Genomic DNA, 18784 nt, shown 5'->3' on the forward strand with positions numbered 1-18784 from the left:
GCGTACTAATTTAGGATCGACCTGAAAAAGAGGGGCATCTTCCAATGTTTAAGAATTTTAAGTATTGTAGGCTACAATAGCTCGGCTATAGGACGAGGCTCTGAACCATAAACTGTGCAGTTCGCTTTGGCGAGCCATTATGACTGCCACAGTGCATTGACACCAGTTTATAAACTAGATATGTAACGTCATCCTCACCATTGACACGAGGTTCTCTCCAATTTGGATTATTTGTTTGATACAAATACCTGTCGCCTTCAGCTCTCGTCGTCATGTGGCACAAATCCTCATTTGGCAAAGTCTCTTTCCAAAATACCTACAAGCTCATATCAGGCAGAAAGTGTTCTCTACATAGACTACATATCTAGAGATGATATGAAGGATGTGCCTTGGACTATATAACCTACTTTAATATCATTTGGCTCCTCTCCTATTCAGCCTGCAAGTTCCCAGAAAAAAAAACATGCATTTCATTGAACGTGTTTATTGATAACAATACATCTTTGCAGAACGGACAACCAACAGTATATATACTTACGAAAGACATAGTATAAAATACAATGCGGACACAAATAATATCAACACCGCTTGAAATCGCTGAACTTCATTGCTTTGAGAAGAGTGGAGCAGATGAGAAGAGGGGTCACGTGAGAAACCGGATTCCACAGTTCTTGCAGGGCTCTTCGAGCACAACGCAAGTTTACAACTGCGTAGCCTTCTCGAGACTCTTGGCAGCGTCTTTCATCTTTCCCACCAAATCCTGAAAACAAAGTCACAGTCAGTCCTCTACAAAACAGTGAACGAGGGAGAGTTTGAATCACAAACCATTTCATGGTTTCCCTCGCTGACTGCAGAAACGATGTTGAATATAAATTATAACCTTGCCTCAGTCACTCCATGTAAATCAGATTACCAAGAAATGTTCTGATAAAACCTGGAAGGATGGGAGTCGATTCCTTTTCAATTCATAACGGAATTTTTTATTATAACAATGTTCCTCAACTAAAAAGGAATGCAACCGTCATGTGTTCAAAACAGTGTTCCGAACACATGAACAAACTCCCTATCTCTTGGCACAAAGTAAACTCTTCAAAATACATTGATGGGGCTGTTTCAATGCAATTAACTGGATATAAGCTTTAGCTACATGGTTAAAATGTAGTGAAGAAGCCAAAGCATGAGATGTTGACAAGTTGAAGCAGACAACCTCAGGTCGCAGTGAAGACATTGAAAGTATAAGGGATTTGGCTTACATCGAACTCAATTAAGCAAAAGTTTAAAGAACATCCCGCAATTGAGACTTTTTGTTTTAGGATAAGAATAGGTTTAGGCTAAACTTTTAATTCCTGAGACTACTGCATGCCCTGTCAAAAAAGCTGAACCGCCGAGTCTTTCCATCAATATCCACACAGAAAATGGATGATTTGGCAACCGACAATTTGAGATATTACTGAAAAATGTGAATTGAAATCACCATTGTTTTTCTGTTAAATAGATGCATATTTAGAATAAATTGGATAGAAAAAAAGGTCAAATCCGATGGATCGAACCGTCTCCAGGACAATATTGAAATTAGATTACTGCACATGGACTAAAATACAGCTATTTTGTAGGATAAGATTTACATCTCTGCTAAATCTAGTAGATATACACCCATCTAGATACACATTGTTGAACGACATCTTATTCAAGAAAAAGTGTAATAATCATTTTAATTGCAGGCTGCAAACGAAACGTTTTTTTTTTCTCCGTGTGATTGTCTTTGTGCTCATTCACGTGGACCTAAACGCTCATGATATAGGCCTACAGATCTGTAAAGGAGCCGAATGCTGAATTGGAAAATACAGTGGTCTATTCAAATCAATAGCACATTCAGAATTGCATGTCAAACACTATCACAGCCTTTCTGTGAAATGACCTTAACCAACTAATGGATCGACCCACATTCCATATAGGCTGCAACACATTAGCTACCTGAAGTTGCTCCATCGTGCAGCTAAAATGTAGATCTTCTGACGATCCTCCGTTGTTGGCATTCTGTAAAAGTATAGGCTAACATCGGTTATGATGACACGTTTAAATACCAAACCGTTTTAGATCATTGGGTTCTGGAAAGGAACATACCTCAACGTTTAATGAAATCAGATAGGACGGCTCGTTGACCTTATGCACATGGCCGTTCTGTCATGGAAACAAAGTTGGAGCTATATATAGACAACAAACACATTTGTATCCAATATATATATATATTCATATAGCTCTACCGAGTCACTATATGATTTAGAAACCATAATTATCTGATCGTATTGCCGTTTATCACCAACCGATACCTTGATACAGTATTCCAGGCGCCAGGACACGTCATTGATATGAGGTGGGCATCTCCCTAAACTAAAACGATAACCAAAATACTGAATTAGGCTACCAGATACATATAGTATTAAAATATTATATTCACAAGGCAAAGAGCATGCATTCATGATCCCGTGAATAGAGATGTATCTCTAGGCTGTTCAACCGTAGCCTTATTAAATGAAACATTTAGTTTAGTGATATTACGTGTAAAAATCAAACACGTCTTATCACTGCTGGAGCCTTATGGGGAACAGGCCCAGAGAAACAGTTTTCAGATTTATGAAGTTTGTTTGTCAGGATGAAGACAAAGGGGCCACTCGTTTTGATTAATTACAGCGTAAAAGCAGCGTATATCAATGCGCTACAAACAAACTCTCCTCGTAAAATAACTGCACTTTCTCCAAGGAAAATAAACCAATTCAAAGTATTTGTTTGAACCAAAATGTCATGTCACATTTGCATGGCAATTCAACAATCTTAAAACGATCAAGAGATCATGCGAAAATATAAGTCACAAATAAATGTGAACTGATTTAGGCTAGTTCCATAGCCTAGTTTGCTGCTCTCTAGGAAAGTGAAGCGATATGGTCAATGTGCTGACAGCTCAGTAGCTATAATCTTTTATTTTTAATTGAGCTAAAAATTGTGTAAAATAATCACATTAATTGCAACGATGCTAATCAAGCTTATTCAGTTTACTCATCTGGGTTTATGAAAATGAAAAATATATATTTTCTGATGTCACAGTGTCTAAATGTAACTGTTCAATACATTTGAAATAAACACCAAAACTTCTATGACTCAAACATTAAACAAACACATTTGTATCCAATGAAAACCTCTATATGGTTTTAATGTCCACTCCTCTATTTTAGGCTGTACAATGGGGATGGGAATGTGTACTGGGCAAAATATATAATATTACTGGAAAATGTAAATGGAAGAGATCAATACCATTTGTAGGACTACAGGGGTGTTAATGAACTGTAAACTGCATCCTCACTAAAGTGATGTCACTAAAGTGATGTTCCATGAGCCATATAAGAAACAGAACACAAATCCAACTCTGATAAAGTATTTTCTATACCACTGTGTCTGCATTGCTGAGATGTGTTAGAATGTGGGCCCACAGTGAACAAACGTATCTGTACTGTGGTGACCCAGAAGTATTTTTGTACAAACAGACAATATAGTAGTTTATTTTTAAATCTTTTTTTTTTTTTTTTTAATCAAGTAGATTTGTCCACTCAAAGCTTCAGCCGCAATAATTCCAGTCATCAATTGTTATGGCATTTCAAATTGGCCTAGAGGAAATACAGACATAATCTCACCTTGACAATAGAGTTTCCAGATCACTTCTACATTTCTGGAGAACACATAAAAAAAAAGACAGTTTGGGGTTGAGATCTGGAATGGATTTTAAATGAACTTCTTTGCAATGAGAAGGTATTAACATGCTATTAACATAATAAGTTAGTTATCACCTGGTACGTAGTGTAGAAAACTTCTGTTCTCTCCGCATCAAAACCAACATCCTCCAGGCACGCACTGCAATGACAAAATCAGCTCCATTTTTTATCAATACAGTAATCATAATGAACTCACACTGTCTTTTTCCTGATCAAGACCAACTGATTTGATTTGTAGGCGGTGAAGTGGAATAATCTCGATGGCAGAGTGCTCCACATTTTGTCATGCACCATCTTATCAAGCCAAAGGCAAACCCTCAACATTGTGTGGACAGTAAAATATGGTCTAGGTCTATTCTCCTCCAACATTGTCCCCAGGCTCTGGGGGACCGTCAAGATTAATTATTCACCAACTTCAGAGAGGTCAACCTCCATTTGCAATAATATAACAGGACAGACCAAGCGTTACCTTATAGTGGATTTGTCAGCATTTTGTTTGACCCCCTCCAGTATGCAGGTCGTGGCAGCAGTATGACAATGTTTCAGCAACTTCTGGTCAAGACGTTTAAATTCAGGCTGATCTATGATCAGAGAAAATCAATTACCAGTTATACATCACATCTATAATAACTGTATCCTAATCTCTCTGTGAACTGTTGTATCGTTGTATAGTGAGCCTAATCATCTTTAGAGTGTATATTCTCCAGTTCCAGTAACCTAAACTTAACCAAAAGGGATACAATTCATAATACAAATTAACAACATGCAACATTCTGTAGCACGCGCACGCGCACGCACACACGCACGCGCACTAAATTCTATAGCCCAATTAATTCACTCTTTTCGGCTACAACTAGAAACATACAACTTCATAAAAAATCTAAAATGTCGTAATTGGGAGCAATGCCATTTGCAAGTTTTTGGTTCCAGATTGCTTCCTAAAATCATCACTTTAGAACGGTAGCCAAGCCTGCACCCTCACTAGCCTTATCAGTAGGCCTATTGTCACATTTCCTGGCCAGAACTAGCTACAAAGTATCCGATTACGCTACCACTTAAAACATGAAGAATACGAACACTGTTACATTTGATACGTTTCAGATCGATGGATGTTACACTGTATCGTATATTCCAAGATTGAGATTTTCTGATGAAGCTAGCTTTCAAACTGATGATGCTAGCCTTCAAATCAAACTGGGAATAAACCGGAAGCTCTGGAAGCAGCAGAAACAAACGGAGACACGAAAAAGGGAAGGCAGAGCGGTCTTACCGAGAACACTACGATCTGCATGGGCTGATAGCAAACTGCGAAAAGCCACTTCTATGAACACTGAGAAGGTTTTTATGTCGAAAAACGTTGCGTCTGCTAGAGACTGCAGCCCTTTCTGCACGGACTCAGACAACTCCATTTTGAGAGAGGAATGACCCACGACACCGGATCACGTGACGCGATCAGCTGACACTGCATGCAGAACGGATAAAATAAGACAGTCACACGGCGTTCATTCACTGCTTGTACAGAAGTGAAAACATCTATAGTTTCACAACGTATTTACGTTTCATTTAGGCTACAGTAGTCCTATCTTTCATTCAGGAAAAATATATTGGCATAGTTTATTCTCGAGTAGGTCTAAATCATGATTGACCATGTGAGCCTACAGGACAGAGCACTACATCTTTTGTTGCCCCCATTTCCAAAGGTCTTTTCGAGGAGGTGAACTGATAGACGTGACGTCATTGCACTCAGAAGAAGTTGGAGGGTAAACCTAACGAAGTAATCTTATGTTTACGTTAGTCCCAGGCTTACTTTAGTCCTAGGCTTACTTTAGTCCTGGGTTTACTTTAGTCCTGGGCTTACTTTAGGCCTAGGCTTACTTTAGTCCTGGGCTTACTTTAGTCCTAGGCTTACTTTAGTCCTGGGTTTACTTTAGTCCTGGGTTTACTTCAGTCCCAGGCTTACTTCAGTCCTAGGCTTACTTTAGTCCTAGGCTTACTTTAGTCCTAGGCTTACTTCAGTCCTAGGCTTACTTCAGTCCTAGGCTTACTTCAGTCCTAGGCTTACTTCAGTTCTAGGCTTACTTCAGTCCTAGGCTTACTTCAGTCCTAGGCGTACTTTAGTCCTAGGCTTACTTCAGTCCTAGGCTTACTTTAGTCCTAGGCTTACTTTAGTCCTAGGCTTACTTCAGTCCTAGGCTTACTTTAGTCCTAGGCTTACTTTAGTCCTAGGCTTACTTCAGTCCTAGGCTTACTTCAGTCCTAGGCTTACTTTAGTCCTAGGCTTACTTCAGTCCTAGGCTTACTTTAGTCCTAGGCTTACTTTAGTCCTAGGCTTACTTCAGTCCTAGGCTTACTTTAGTCCTAGGCTTACTTCAGTCCTAGGCTTACTTTAGTCCTAGGCTTACTTTAGTCCTAGGCTTACTTCAGTCCTAGGCTTACTTTAGTCCTAGGCTTACTTCAGTCCTAGGCTTACTTTAGTCCTAGGCTTACTTCAGTCCTGGGTTTACTTTAGTCCTGGGTTTACTTCAGTTCTAGGCTTACTTTAGTCCTAGGCTTACTTTAGTCCTAGGCTTACTTTAGTCCTAGGCTTACTTCAGTCCTGGGTTTACTTTAGTCCTGGGTTTACTTCAGTGCTAGGCTTACTTTAGTCCTAGGCTTACTTCAGTCCTAGGCTTACTTCAGTCCTAGGCTTACTTTAGTCCTAGGCTTACTTTAGTCCTAGGCTTACTTTAGTCCTAGGCTTACTTTAGTCCTGGGTTTACTTTAGTCCTAGGCTTACTTTAGTCCTGGGTTTACTTTAGTCCTAGGCTTACTTTAGTCCTGGGTTTACTTCAGTCCTAGGCTTACTTTAGTCCTGGGTTTACTTCAGTCCTAGGCTTACTTCAGTCCTAGGCTTACTTCAGTCCTAGGCTTACTTTAGTCCTAGGCTTACTTTTACTTTGGTCTGGACCTTATAGCCCATTTCTCAAGACAGGGCATATTATTTCCCTTCAATGAAAATCAGTTTTTCAACCCTGAGGAAGGCCCATCATGTTTGGACAAATTAGGCCTACTATCTGAATAGATCATGAAAGAGACAGTTGCATTGAGGGCTAGTTTGGTAGTAAAACAATATTCCCAAAAACTTGTCCCAAAGACAACATAATATTCAGAACCTTGTCCCAAAGACAACATAATAATATTCAGAACCTTGTCCCAAAGACAACACAACAATATTCAGAACCTTGTCCCAAAGACAACATAACAATATTCAGAACCTTGTCCCAAAGACAACATAACAATATTCAGATCCTTGTCCCAAAGACAACACAACAATATTCAGAACCTTGTCCCAAAGACAACATAACAATATTCAGAACCTTGTCCCAAACACAACATAACAATATTCAGATCCTTGTCCCAAAGACAACACAACAATATTCAGAACCTTGTCCCAAAGACAACATAACAATATTCAGATCCTTGTCCCAAAGACAACACAACAATATTCAGAACCTTGTCCCAAAGACAACATAATAATATTCAGAACCTTGTCCCAAAGACAACATAATAATATTCAGAACCTTGTCCCAAAGACAACACAACAATATTCAGAACCTTGTCCCAAACACAACATAACAATATTCAGAACCTTGTCCCAAAGACAACATAACAATATTCAGAACCTTGTCCCAAAGACAACATAACAATATTCAGATCCTTGTCCCAAAGACAACACAACAATATTCAGAACCTTGTCCCAAAGACAACATAATAATATTCAGAACCTTGTCCCAAAGACAACATAACAATATTCAGAACCTTGTCCCAAACACAACATATTGTATTGACCTTAACCCAACACCTAGCGACCTCATCAAGAGGTTCGGACCTATCCTCAGAAGTAGGATGCCAGCCGCGGGGCCATCAGAGAGTCTGAGAGATGTGGGGACATGCTCTCCAGAAGGATGGGGGTAATTTAGCAACCTTAACCCAACATCTAGCGATGTCTACCTCATCAAGAGGTTTGGACCTCTTGACGTAACGGTTAAGGTGTTGGCTTGACAGTCGCTAGATCCGGGTTGGAGACCCAGTCTCCTGTACGATAAACCAAGTTAGTTTGCAATGCGTGCATCTACAGGAGAAAGACAACCTGGACCTGGTAAAGGTCAAAGATCATGACCTCTCATCTGGCTGGCTCTCATGGGTCATCCCAGACAGTGCAAGGGCTCCCAACTTTTTTCTTCATTATATTTGCCAATATCCAAATGTCAGCTAAACATTGAATATTGCAAATTGCTATTTTTGTTCTTTATGACAATATAACCGATTGCTATGAGAAATTGCTTTATTTTATTTTTAACTCAGTTAACCCTTTTATTTTTTGTCTCTGGAGGCTAGTCACACATCTCAGAAAAAAACAGTTTTTGACACTGGACATCTTTCGTTACTTTTTTACTTTGTCATCTAGCTGGCTCCGTCCGGCGCCGTATGCTCTTTCTAACTAGCCCACTTTTGTCCGTGGGATTCCGCTGACCATTAATCATCCGCGAGTTCATATATAAATCTAAATTTGGCCCGACAGTCAATAGCCGACGATCAATAATAGAATATGCATAAATCTGCATTATAACCACTGACTGTCATTTGATGCCAAACCGATTTCCAATGATTAGAAACAGCCAGAATAACATAGCCTATAGGCCAAAAATGTTGTTGGGTGAAGGCTATGCTGTCCACACCCAAACAGCGACGATTTCAAAACAATCCATTCATATCCTTTTACTTGATATATGACTTTCAGCTGTTAGCTGTTCGGTGACATCTTGCCTGATAGTTTCACTGATAATTCCCCAAACGGGAGAGGCCTTTATAGCTTATTCTAATTGTCCTATTTCTGGACAAACCAATATCGATTGGATTTATATATCAAGGTAAGCATTAAGTCTTAATATCAAACTCGAAAGCTTCTGTTTAGAAACTCTTTATTAAAAAGTTCATCAATTTCAAATGTTCCTTCAAATCATTGTATTTTAACGATGAAATGTGTTTTGTCTAAATCTGAATGTATCATAACCAGATGTCAGCCATCGGTTTTGCGCCCATGCGAGGATACAAAAACGCATGGATGCCAACTGCCAAACTCAGTCTGGTTTTAAAAAAGTAGAGCTTTCCAAAACATGATGTTAGTATTTTTCTGTAATAATCGTGAATGTATAACGAAGCTCTTGAATATATTTACTCTAACCGTTTTACTCAGGAAACAAACATAAGGCTTTGGACAGGCCTGCCTCACTCAACATGTCTGGAACAGAGAAAGAGATCTTGATGTTTGGCCATATTGCATTTATCAAGATATTTTACATGAGTTTAAATAAAATATGATATAAAATGTTTTTCTCACGTCCATGAGTTATACTCATCTCGTCGCCTCCATGGATTCAGTATTTTGTAGATGGTTTCTTACGCATTAATTCTTCAACTAAAAAATAAGAAGCCTATGGGGGGTCACCGAATATTTTAGTTGAATGAATTGAAAACATTATTCCGAATAAAAATAGCCTGTACACTGCGGGTCCGCATATGATAAACTCAACGACATGTACAAAATAAAATACATATAGTTGTACAAGCAGGCGTAAAAAAAAAAAAAAAACGGAAGTGTCAACTAGTGGAAACGTGCAAGGGGCCGGCCCTACGAGGTTAAATATTTATTTCCTTAGCTCAATTTTAGTTTTCAAATACTTATTGTTTTATTTTTATTATGACGTATAACAAATTGTAACTATAATACCAGAGCCAGTGACGCTTAAAAGCCTGAAATAATATGAGACTGTGTCGGTTTTGTCAATAACTGCAGAGCACGGACGCAGATTAAACACATACATCTGGGCCTGAAATGGCTCTAAACAGGACTAGTCTAAGCAGCCTAAGTAAATAGGTGAATAAATTAAAATCAATTACATTTCAATTAGACCTCTAATCCAAATACATGCCATGTGACTGAATCAACTCAAAACTTGTTAATTGCAGATTGGACTAGATATGGTCTTGAAATACTTTCACCAAAGGATCCTTAGAGTTGATTAAAAGTATAGGCTTACATTTCAATCTTAGTCACCCATGTGAACTGACATGTGACATTGGTGGATGGCTTTACAATAAATCAAATATGATTTATTTATATTCATATAAAATGCCTTTAATTACGACCTACACATAAGGATGTGTCAATGAACTGTTAATGATCAAATTGATTGATTGTGTCTTTATGTGAATATCTTATAATTGTTAATTGAGTTTTGGATTAAAGTGAAAAGTTTTGATGGGAGAATTCCTCTTGTTATTTTCTGTTTTAAATGTGTTATTGAAGGACCACAGATGCCCTTATCATTCAAACTATACAGTATGTGCTCACGTCGAAGAATCAGTGACAGTGAGCCTTTGTATTTTATTTTTGTAAATGTCTTCTGAAAAGTGAAAACGCTGTCCAACGACATACTATTATGAGGTTGCAGGCCAGGCCAATTAAACAGCAAGCAGGCCTATTAATGCCACGTGATTGTTAGAAAGAACAGAGATTTGTAACAAAGAACATATCATCAAAAAGTGATTTTTGTTGAGAAAACACTGTTAATAAGATATACTTGTTCAACAATGAGATAGATCCAAAGCTCTAATTTCTGAGTGCACTGCGCATTCTGTGAGGCGCGAGGAAACAGACAGAGAGAGGGGGCGTGTCGTGCCCCCGGGTTGGCGACCTGCGCTAAGCATATTCTCATTGCATTGAAGCTATAACGTGACCAACCTATATAACGCATCCATAACACCCTAACACGGGTAGTTATGACCAAAGAAAGTCAGGTCATCCTCCACTTTTTAGTAGACACAAATAAGGCATGCATTATTAGAATCAGCACAGAAATACATCTATAGCTGCTGCTTCCAAAGAGCAGGATTCTAACCAAGAAACCCCGCAATGCCCCCTAAGATTGAATCCTGCTACACGGCTCTGATGCTTGTCCGATTTGGCAGGGCTTGCAAACTATTACGGACTACAAAGGGAAGCACAGATATGAGCTGCCCAGTGACACGATCCTACAAGATGGGCTAAATGACTTCTATGCTCGCTTCGAGGCAAGCAACACTGAAGCATGCATGAGAGCACCAGCTGTTCCGGACGACTGTGTGATCACGCTCTCCGTAGCCGATGTGAGTAAGAGCTTTAAACAGGTTAACATTCACCAGGTCACTGCCAGACGGATTACCAGGACGTGTACCCAGAGCATGCGCTGACCAACTGGCAAGTGTCTTGCAAGTGTCTAATACCAACAACTGGCAAGTGTCTAATACCAACATGTTTCAAGCAGACCACCATAGTCCCTGTCCCCAAGAACACCAAGGTCACCTGCCTAAATGACTACGGACCTGTAGCACTCACGTCTGGAGCCATGAAGTGCTTTGAAAGACTGTTTATCGCTCACATGAACACCATCATCCCAGAAACCCTAGACCCACTCCAATTTGCATATTGCCCCAACAGATGACACAATCTCTATTGCACTCCACACTGCCCTTTCCCACCTGGACAAAAGGAACACTTACATGATAATGCTATTAATTGATTACAGCTCAGTGTTCAACACCATAGTACCCTCAAAGCTCATCACTAAGCTAAGGACCCTGGGACTAAACACCTCCCTCTGCAACTGGACTTCCTGACGGCCCCCCCCCCCCCCCAGGTGGTGAGGGTAGGTAACAACACATCTGCCACGCTGATCCTCAACACGGGGCCCCTCAGAGGTGTGTGCTCAGTCCCCTACTGTACTCCCTGTTCACCCATGACTACGTGACCAAGCATGACTCCAACACCATCATTAAGTTTGCCGACAACACAACAGTGGTAGGCCTGATCACCGACAACAATGAGACAGCCTATAGGGAGGTCAGAGACCTGGCAGTGTGGTGCCAGGATAACAACCTCTCACTCAATGTGATCAAGACCAAGGAGATGATCGTGGACTACAGGAAAAGGAGGGCTGAGCACGCCCCCATTCTCATCAACGGGGCTGTAGTGGAGCAGGTTGAGAGCTTCAAGTTCCTTGGTGTCCACATCACCAACGAACTATCATGGTCCAAACACACCAAGACAGTCGTGAAGAGGGCACGACAATGCCTATTCCCCCTCAGGAGACTGAAAAGATTTGGCATGGGTCCTCAGATCCTCAAAAGGTTCTACAGCTACACCGTCAAGAGCATCCTGACTGGTTGCATCACCGCCTGGTATGGCAACTACTCGGGCCTCAGTCCGCAAGGCACTGCAGAGGGTAATGCATACGGCCCAGTACATCACTGGGGCCAAGGTTCCTGCCATCCAGGACCTCTAAACCAGGCGGTGTCAGAGGAAGGACCTAAAACTTGCCAAGACTCCAGCCACCCTAGTCATAGACTGTTCTCTCTGATACTGCATGGCAAGCGGTACCGGAGCGCCAAGTCTATTTCCAAAAGGCTTCTTAAAACTTCTTTGGGATAGGGGGCAGCATTTTCACTTTTGCGTGCCCAGAGTAAACTGCCTCCTACTCAGTCCCAGATGCTAATATATGCACATTATTATTATTATTGGATAGAAAACACGCTGACGTTTCTAAAATTGTTTGAATGATGTCTGTGAGTATAACAGAATTCATATGGCAGGCAAAAACCTGAGACAAAATCCAAACAGGAAGTGGGAAATCTGAGGTTGTAGTTTTTGAACACAGCCCCTATCGAATTCACAGTGGGATATGGGTTATGTTGCACTTCCTAAGGCTTCCACTAGATGTCAACCGTCTTTAGAACGTTGTTTCAGTGAACTGTGAAGTGGAACCGGATGAGAGCTCTTTGAGTCAGTGGTCTGGCAGAGAGCCACACGCTGGTCACGCGCATTTCACATGAGAGCGACCTGCGTTCCATTACATTTCTACAGACAATGGAATTCTCCGGTTGGAACGTTATTGAACATTTATGAGAAAAACATCCTAAAGATTGATTCTATACTTAGTTTGACAAGTTTCTTCGAACTGTAATATAACTTTTTGAACTTTTCGTCTGACTGGACCTGAACGCGCTTTTGGATTTGTTTACCAAACCTCCTAACAAAAGAAGCTATTTGGACATAAATGGACATAAATGATGGACATTATCGAACAAAACAAAAATGTATTGTGGAACTTCGATTCCTGGGAGTGTATTCTGATGAAGATCATCAAAGTAAGTAAGTAAGTGAATATTTATAATGCTATTTTTGACTAATGTTGACTGCGCAACATGGCGGATATTTATTTTGGCTGTTTTGGGCTCTGAGCTCTGTACTCAGATTATGCTTTTTCCGTAAAGTTTTTAAAATATCTGACACAGCGGTTGCATTAAGGCGAAGTGTATCTAAAGTTCCATGCATAACACTTGAATTTTCATCAACATTTATAATGAGTATTTCTGTGAATTCATGTGGCTCTCTCCACAATCACTGCATGTTTTAGAACTACTGAACGTAACGTGCCAATGTAAAATGAGATTTTTTGATATAAATATGCACTTTATCGAACAAAACATACATGTATTGTATAACATAATGTCCTATGAGTGTCATCTGATGAAGATCATCAAAGGTTAGTGATGAATATCTATCTCTATTTGTGCTTTTTGTGACTCCTCTCTTTGGCTGGAAAAATGGCTGGGTTTTTCCGTGGCTTTGTGGTGACCTAACATAATCGTTTGAGGAGCAGACACTGTGGCTGGATAACGAGAATTGTATCTTTAAAATTATGCCTAATACTTGTATGTTTGAGAAATTTGATTTATGAGATTTCTGTTGATTTGTATTTGGCACCCTGCAATTTCATTAGCGCCCTGCAATTTCATTCCGCTTAGCGGAAGCCCAGTCCTAGACAGGTTAACAGCTTCTACCGCCAAGCCATAGGACTGAACATCTAATCAAATGGCTACCCGGACTATTTGCATTGACCCCCCCCCCCCACCCGCATTTCTACTCTGCTGCTACTCTCGGTTATTATTTATGCATAGCCACTTTAATAACGCTACCTACATGTACATACTACCTCAACTAACCGGTGCCCCCGCACATTGACTCTGTACCGGTACTCCCTGTATATAGCCTCGCTATTATTATTTACTGCTGCTCTTTAATTATTTGTTATTTGACTATTTTCTTATTTTTTATGTATTTATTTTTTTACTTCAGTTTATCTTAGTAAATACTTTCTTAACACTTACTTTTCTTAAAACTGCATTGTTGGTTAAGGGCTTGTAAGGAAGCATTTCACTGTGAGGTCTACACTTGTTGTATTCAGCATATGTGACAAATAACATTTGATTTGAAGATTGTAAAAAGTGGTGGTAAGATTTAGAATAAGCATTGGGTTGGAAATGTTTTATAGGCCTAAAGGTCAGCAGTTTAGGTGTGATTTTCGGCAGGGTAGCCTAGTGGTTAGAGCGTTGGACTAGTAACCGAAAGGTTGCAAGTTTAAATCCCCGAGCTGGCAAGGTACAAATCTGTTGTTCTGCCCCTGAACAGGCAGTTAACCCACTGTTCCTAGGCCGTCAAACGACACAAATATCATTATCTTCCGATCATCCATCAGATATCTGGTGACAGACAGGCAGAGAGGAATGGATGTTCATTTAATTTAGTGGGACATTTAGATGGATGATTAATCCTGTTAAATGACGCACTCATCTTATCATATCTGATGAAAAAATGCCCTGAGAGAGAGAGGGTGAGAGAGAGAAACATGTAGGCCTAAACATATGCTTCCCGAAGCCAATAAAGCCCTTTGAATTGAGAGATAGAGAGAAAGAGAGAGAGAATTGAATTGAGCCAGAGGGAGGGAGGGAGAGAGAGAGAGAGAGAGACAGAGAGAGAGAGAGAGAGAGAGAGAGAGAGAGAGAGAGAGATATCTATAATGGTAATTACTGTTTCCTCGTTAAGTATCTAATTAGCATATCTGGGCAGTAGGTCTAATTAAATTATGTGCATTACACCAGAAGCCTAATAAGAAAAGGTGCTTCTGGTTCCATTGTTCTGGTGAAAATCACGAAGAGACTGGTGGGAACAAGGGATGTGCACGGCTGAATCCTACATTCTTTCAAATATGCCTAGTCGATTTGTATGTTTTTTCATTACAGTAGCCAGTAGGTTAATATTTCTGTAAATACTCGTTTACAGTCGGGTGTAGAACAAAGAACTCGCATCCACGCAGAACGCACCTACACACACAGTGGCCGCTGGGTGGCAGTGGTGTGGTTTGAGTGAGGAGCGCGAGCTAGCCACCCCCCCCCCCCCCCACCTCGCCCCTCTCTCTTCAGTTTATATAGAGAATCAATGGAGGGGAACAAAGAGCGGAGAGAGGAGGGGGGAGCAGGGACTGGACCGACAGGAATTTGAATATGTTTCCAAAATTCTCATCATTCACCGAGCCAAAATGCCCACCACACTCTCCAAGGCAGTCATTCCCACAACGGGTACATTGCCAGTAGGCCTGTATAGTACAAGGCTTGATCAAGGACGTTGACAGGACAGCTTTCAATGATTAGACCTATCATACATTACAGATATTCTACAACCACATATTTAGAATATCATAACTAGAATTCCCAAAACCATGAAATCCCCTCAGGGTATGAATGAGTAAATGAGGAACCCATTTCGTTAGCATGTGACTGTGCATAGACAACAACTGTACAACAATAGCAACAACAACAACTAAACGGTATTTGGTGTTTACGGTGTAGCCTTGGTCAAGGAGGAGCGAGCAGGGGGCACTGGCCTGGTCATAGGCATGCAGAGGAAAGCCATAGGTGCAGCGCAGAATATATTTCATCAGAATTAGAATGCAGCAACCTAAATATTATAGCAGTGCATGCAATGTTTGACGTGTGGTACTTAATGTAGTCTTAATGATGTATTTGTTTAAAGTAATGACTACATTATTATAATGATTAGGATGATTTTGTATTGTTATTTATTATTATTATTATTATTGAGTAGGCCTATTGTCATTATATCAAGTTATTGATATGCTATTGTTATAACGGCCTATTATTGTTTTATTGTTAGGCTTTTGTTTATCTGATTTATTTAATTATTGTTGTTTTATTATTAGGGTTTTGTTTATCTGATTTATTTTAATTATGTAATGATGACATTACATCGGTTATTTAATTTTCCTACAGAGTAAAACTTGTTTTTCACCCTTCTTTTTTCCGCAGTGGTTTTTCCTCTCTCAATCTAACCGGGGAAAAGCAGCTCTCTTCCCGGCTCTAGCAACTCGCAGCAGCCGCCTTTACACGCACAGATCTCGGTGTGAAATCTGGCCTGCTTTCCCGGCCTGCGGGACTTTCCACTGTGTAATAAATACCCGCGAGTGATATATGTCAAGATTGCAGGAATACGTTTAGTTGCCTACAGGTTCCTAGACTTAAGACATATCCCTCCGTCCACCGCCATACTTTCTCCATTCACAGACGTACAGCACGTTGCCATCATTTCTGTCGCACGTGCCTCAGGCTCTCGACGGTGCACACGGGGCTTCATGGGCCGCACGGACAGATGGACTAACATGCAGGGCTACTCTCCTATTTCCGTTTTCTCAACACTATTTCTGGTAATTTGGTCCGTCTGTTTACATTTAGACTCTGTGCTTTTCTACCAAAGCTGTTCACTTTATTTTTTCTCCTTGAAATGAGTATATTTATAAATGATAGACGGTTGAATAAATGGGTCATGTCAAAAGAACGTACATGATCAGGACATTTATTGTTTTGCTTTCATTCATCTACTGAAGAGAAGGTTGCACAAAATTGCAAAAAATTGTCACAAAAAGTTATGTACAAATGAATTATAAATAAATGTATAGGTCACGTTTTACCTATATTTTCTAGTGTGAAAATTCGATTTTAAATGATACATTTCTTAAGCCTATATAGGATTTGATATTATAATTCTGCATTCATTTACCCTAAACTAAAGTATTTTCCAAAAGCAACAGTTGCTTTTCCTTTACATTGTCTGTGCTTTTATAGGCCCATTCCTGAAATACTTTAGAAATACATGAACACACATTGGTGGGCCTATATATCCTCATATCATTCATTTATTCATTCATCCTTTCAATTGTGTGTGTGTGTGTGTGTGTGTGTGTGTGTGTGTGTGTGTGTGTGTGTGTGTGTGTGTGTGTGTGTGTGTGTGTGTGTGTGTGTGTGTGTGTGTGTGTCAGTCATAACCTCCGCCCTCGGGCAATATTTGTCCCTGGCTTGTTGCATGTTCCTGATGACTGTTAGGCATGAGGCCTGATAGCAGCACCGTGGTTCTATCTGTTATTCTGTTACAAGCCAGACCATGAGGCCTGATAGCAGCACCGTGGTTCTATCTGTTATTCTGTTACAAGCCAGACCATGAGGCCTGATAGCTGTACCGTGGTTCTATCTGTTATTCTGTTACAAGCCAGACCATGAGGCCTGATAGCAGCACCGTGATTCTCTCTGTTATTCTGTTACAAGCCAGACCATGAGGCCTGATAGCTGCACCGTGATTCTATCTGTTATTCTGTTACAAGCCAGACCATGAGGCCTGATAGCAGCACCGTGGTTCTATCTGTTATTCTGTTACAAGCCAGACCATGAGGCCTGATAGCTGTACCGTGATTCTATCTGTTATTCTGTTACAAGCCAGACCATGAGGCCTGATAGCAGCACCGTGGTTCTATCTGTTATTCTGTTACAAGCCAGACCATGAGGCCTGATAGCTGCACCGTGACTCTATCTGTTATTCTATTACAAGCCAGACCATGAGGCCTGATAGCAGCACCATGACTCTATCTGTTATTCTGTTACAAGCCATGTGTCACATACAGTTCTATCTGTTATTCTATTACAAGCCAGACCATGAGGCCTGATAGCAGCACCGTGACTCTATCTGTTATTCTGTTACAAGCCAGACCATGAGGCCTGATAGCTGCACTATGATTCTATCTGTTATTCTGTTACAAGCCAGACCATGAGGCCTGATAGCTGCACCGTGATTCTATCTGTTATTCTGTTACAAGCCAGACCATGAGGCCTGATAGCTGCACCGTGGTTCTATCTGTTATTCTGTTACAAGCCAGACCATGAGGCCTGATAGCTGCACCGTGACTCTATCTGTTATTCTGTTACAAGCCATGTGTCACATACAGTTCTATCTGTTATTCTGTTACAAGCCATGTGTCCCATACAGTTCTATCTGTTATTCTGTTACAAGCCAGACCATGATGCCTGATAGCAGCACCATGATTCTATCTGTTATTCTGTTACAAGCCAGACCATGAGGCCTGATAGCAGCACCGTGATTCTATCTGTTATTCTGTTACAAGCCAGACCATGAGGCCTGATAGCTGCACTGTGATTCTATCTGTTATTCTGTTACAAGCCAGACCATGAGGCCTGATAGCAGCACCGTGATTCTCTCTGTTATTCTGTTACAAGCCAGACCATGAGGCCTGATAGCTGCACCGTGACTCTATCTGTTATTCTGTTACAAGCCAGACCATGAGGCCTGATAGCTGCACCGTGATTCTATCTGTTATTCTGTTACAAGCCAGACCATGAGGCCTGATAGCTGCACCGTGACTCTATCTGTTATTCTGTTACAAGCCAGACCATGAGGCCTGATAGCTGCACCGTGACTCTATCTGTTATTCTGTTACAAGCCAGACCATGAGGCCTGATAGCAGCACCGTGGTTCTATCTGTTATTCTGTTACAAGCCAGACCATGAGGCCTGATAGCTGCACCGTGACTCTATCTGTTATTCTGTTACAAGCCAGACCATGAGGCCTGATAGCAGCACCGTGGTTCTATCTGTTATTCTGTTACAAGCCAGACCATGAGGCCTGATAGCAGCACCGTGGTTCTATCTGTTATTCTGTTACAAGCCAGACCATGAGGCCTGATAGCAGCACCGTGGTTCTATCTGTTATTCTGTTACAAGCCAGACCATGAGGCCTGATA

The 18784-nt window shown here is 40.7% G+C and overlaps 1 protein-coding gene across 1 annotated transcript; it reads right to left on the bottom strand.

The window, feature by feature from the left end:
• Window positions 1-468: 468 nt before the first annotated feature.
• LOC115116300 (COMM domain-containing protein 3-like) lies at window positions 469-5196 on the bottom strand. The gene is made up of 8 exons (XM_029644775.2): window positions 5035-5196; window positions 4234-4345; window positions 3840-3903; window positions 3687-3721; window positions 2331-2391; window positions 2125-2181; window positions 1975-2037; window positions 469-760 (listed from the first exon to the last, which is right to left on the bottom strand). Exons 1-8 carry the CDS (start codon window positions 5171-5173, stop codon window positions 701-703), a joined length of 591 nt encoding a protein of 196 aa, XP_029500635.1. The 5' UTR covers window positions 5174-5196; the 3' UTR covers window positions 469-700.
• Between the last annotated feature and the right edge of the window lie 13588 nt (window positions 5197-18784).

Source organism: Oncorhynchus nerka, linkage group LG6 (genome assembly GCF_034236695.1).
Source record: "Oncorhynchus nerka isolate Pitt River linkage group LG6, Oner_Uvic_2.0, whole genome shotgun sequence".
In the NCBI taxonomy this organism is placed as follows: domain Eukaryota; kingdom Metazoa; phylum Chordata; class Actinopteri; order Salmoniformes; family Salmonidae; genus Oncorhynchus; species Oncorhynchus nerka.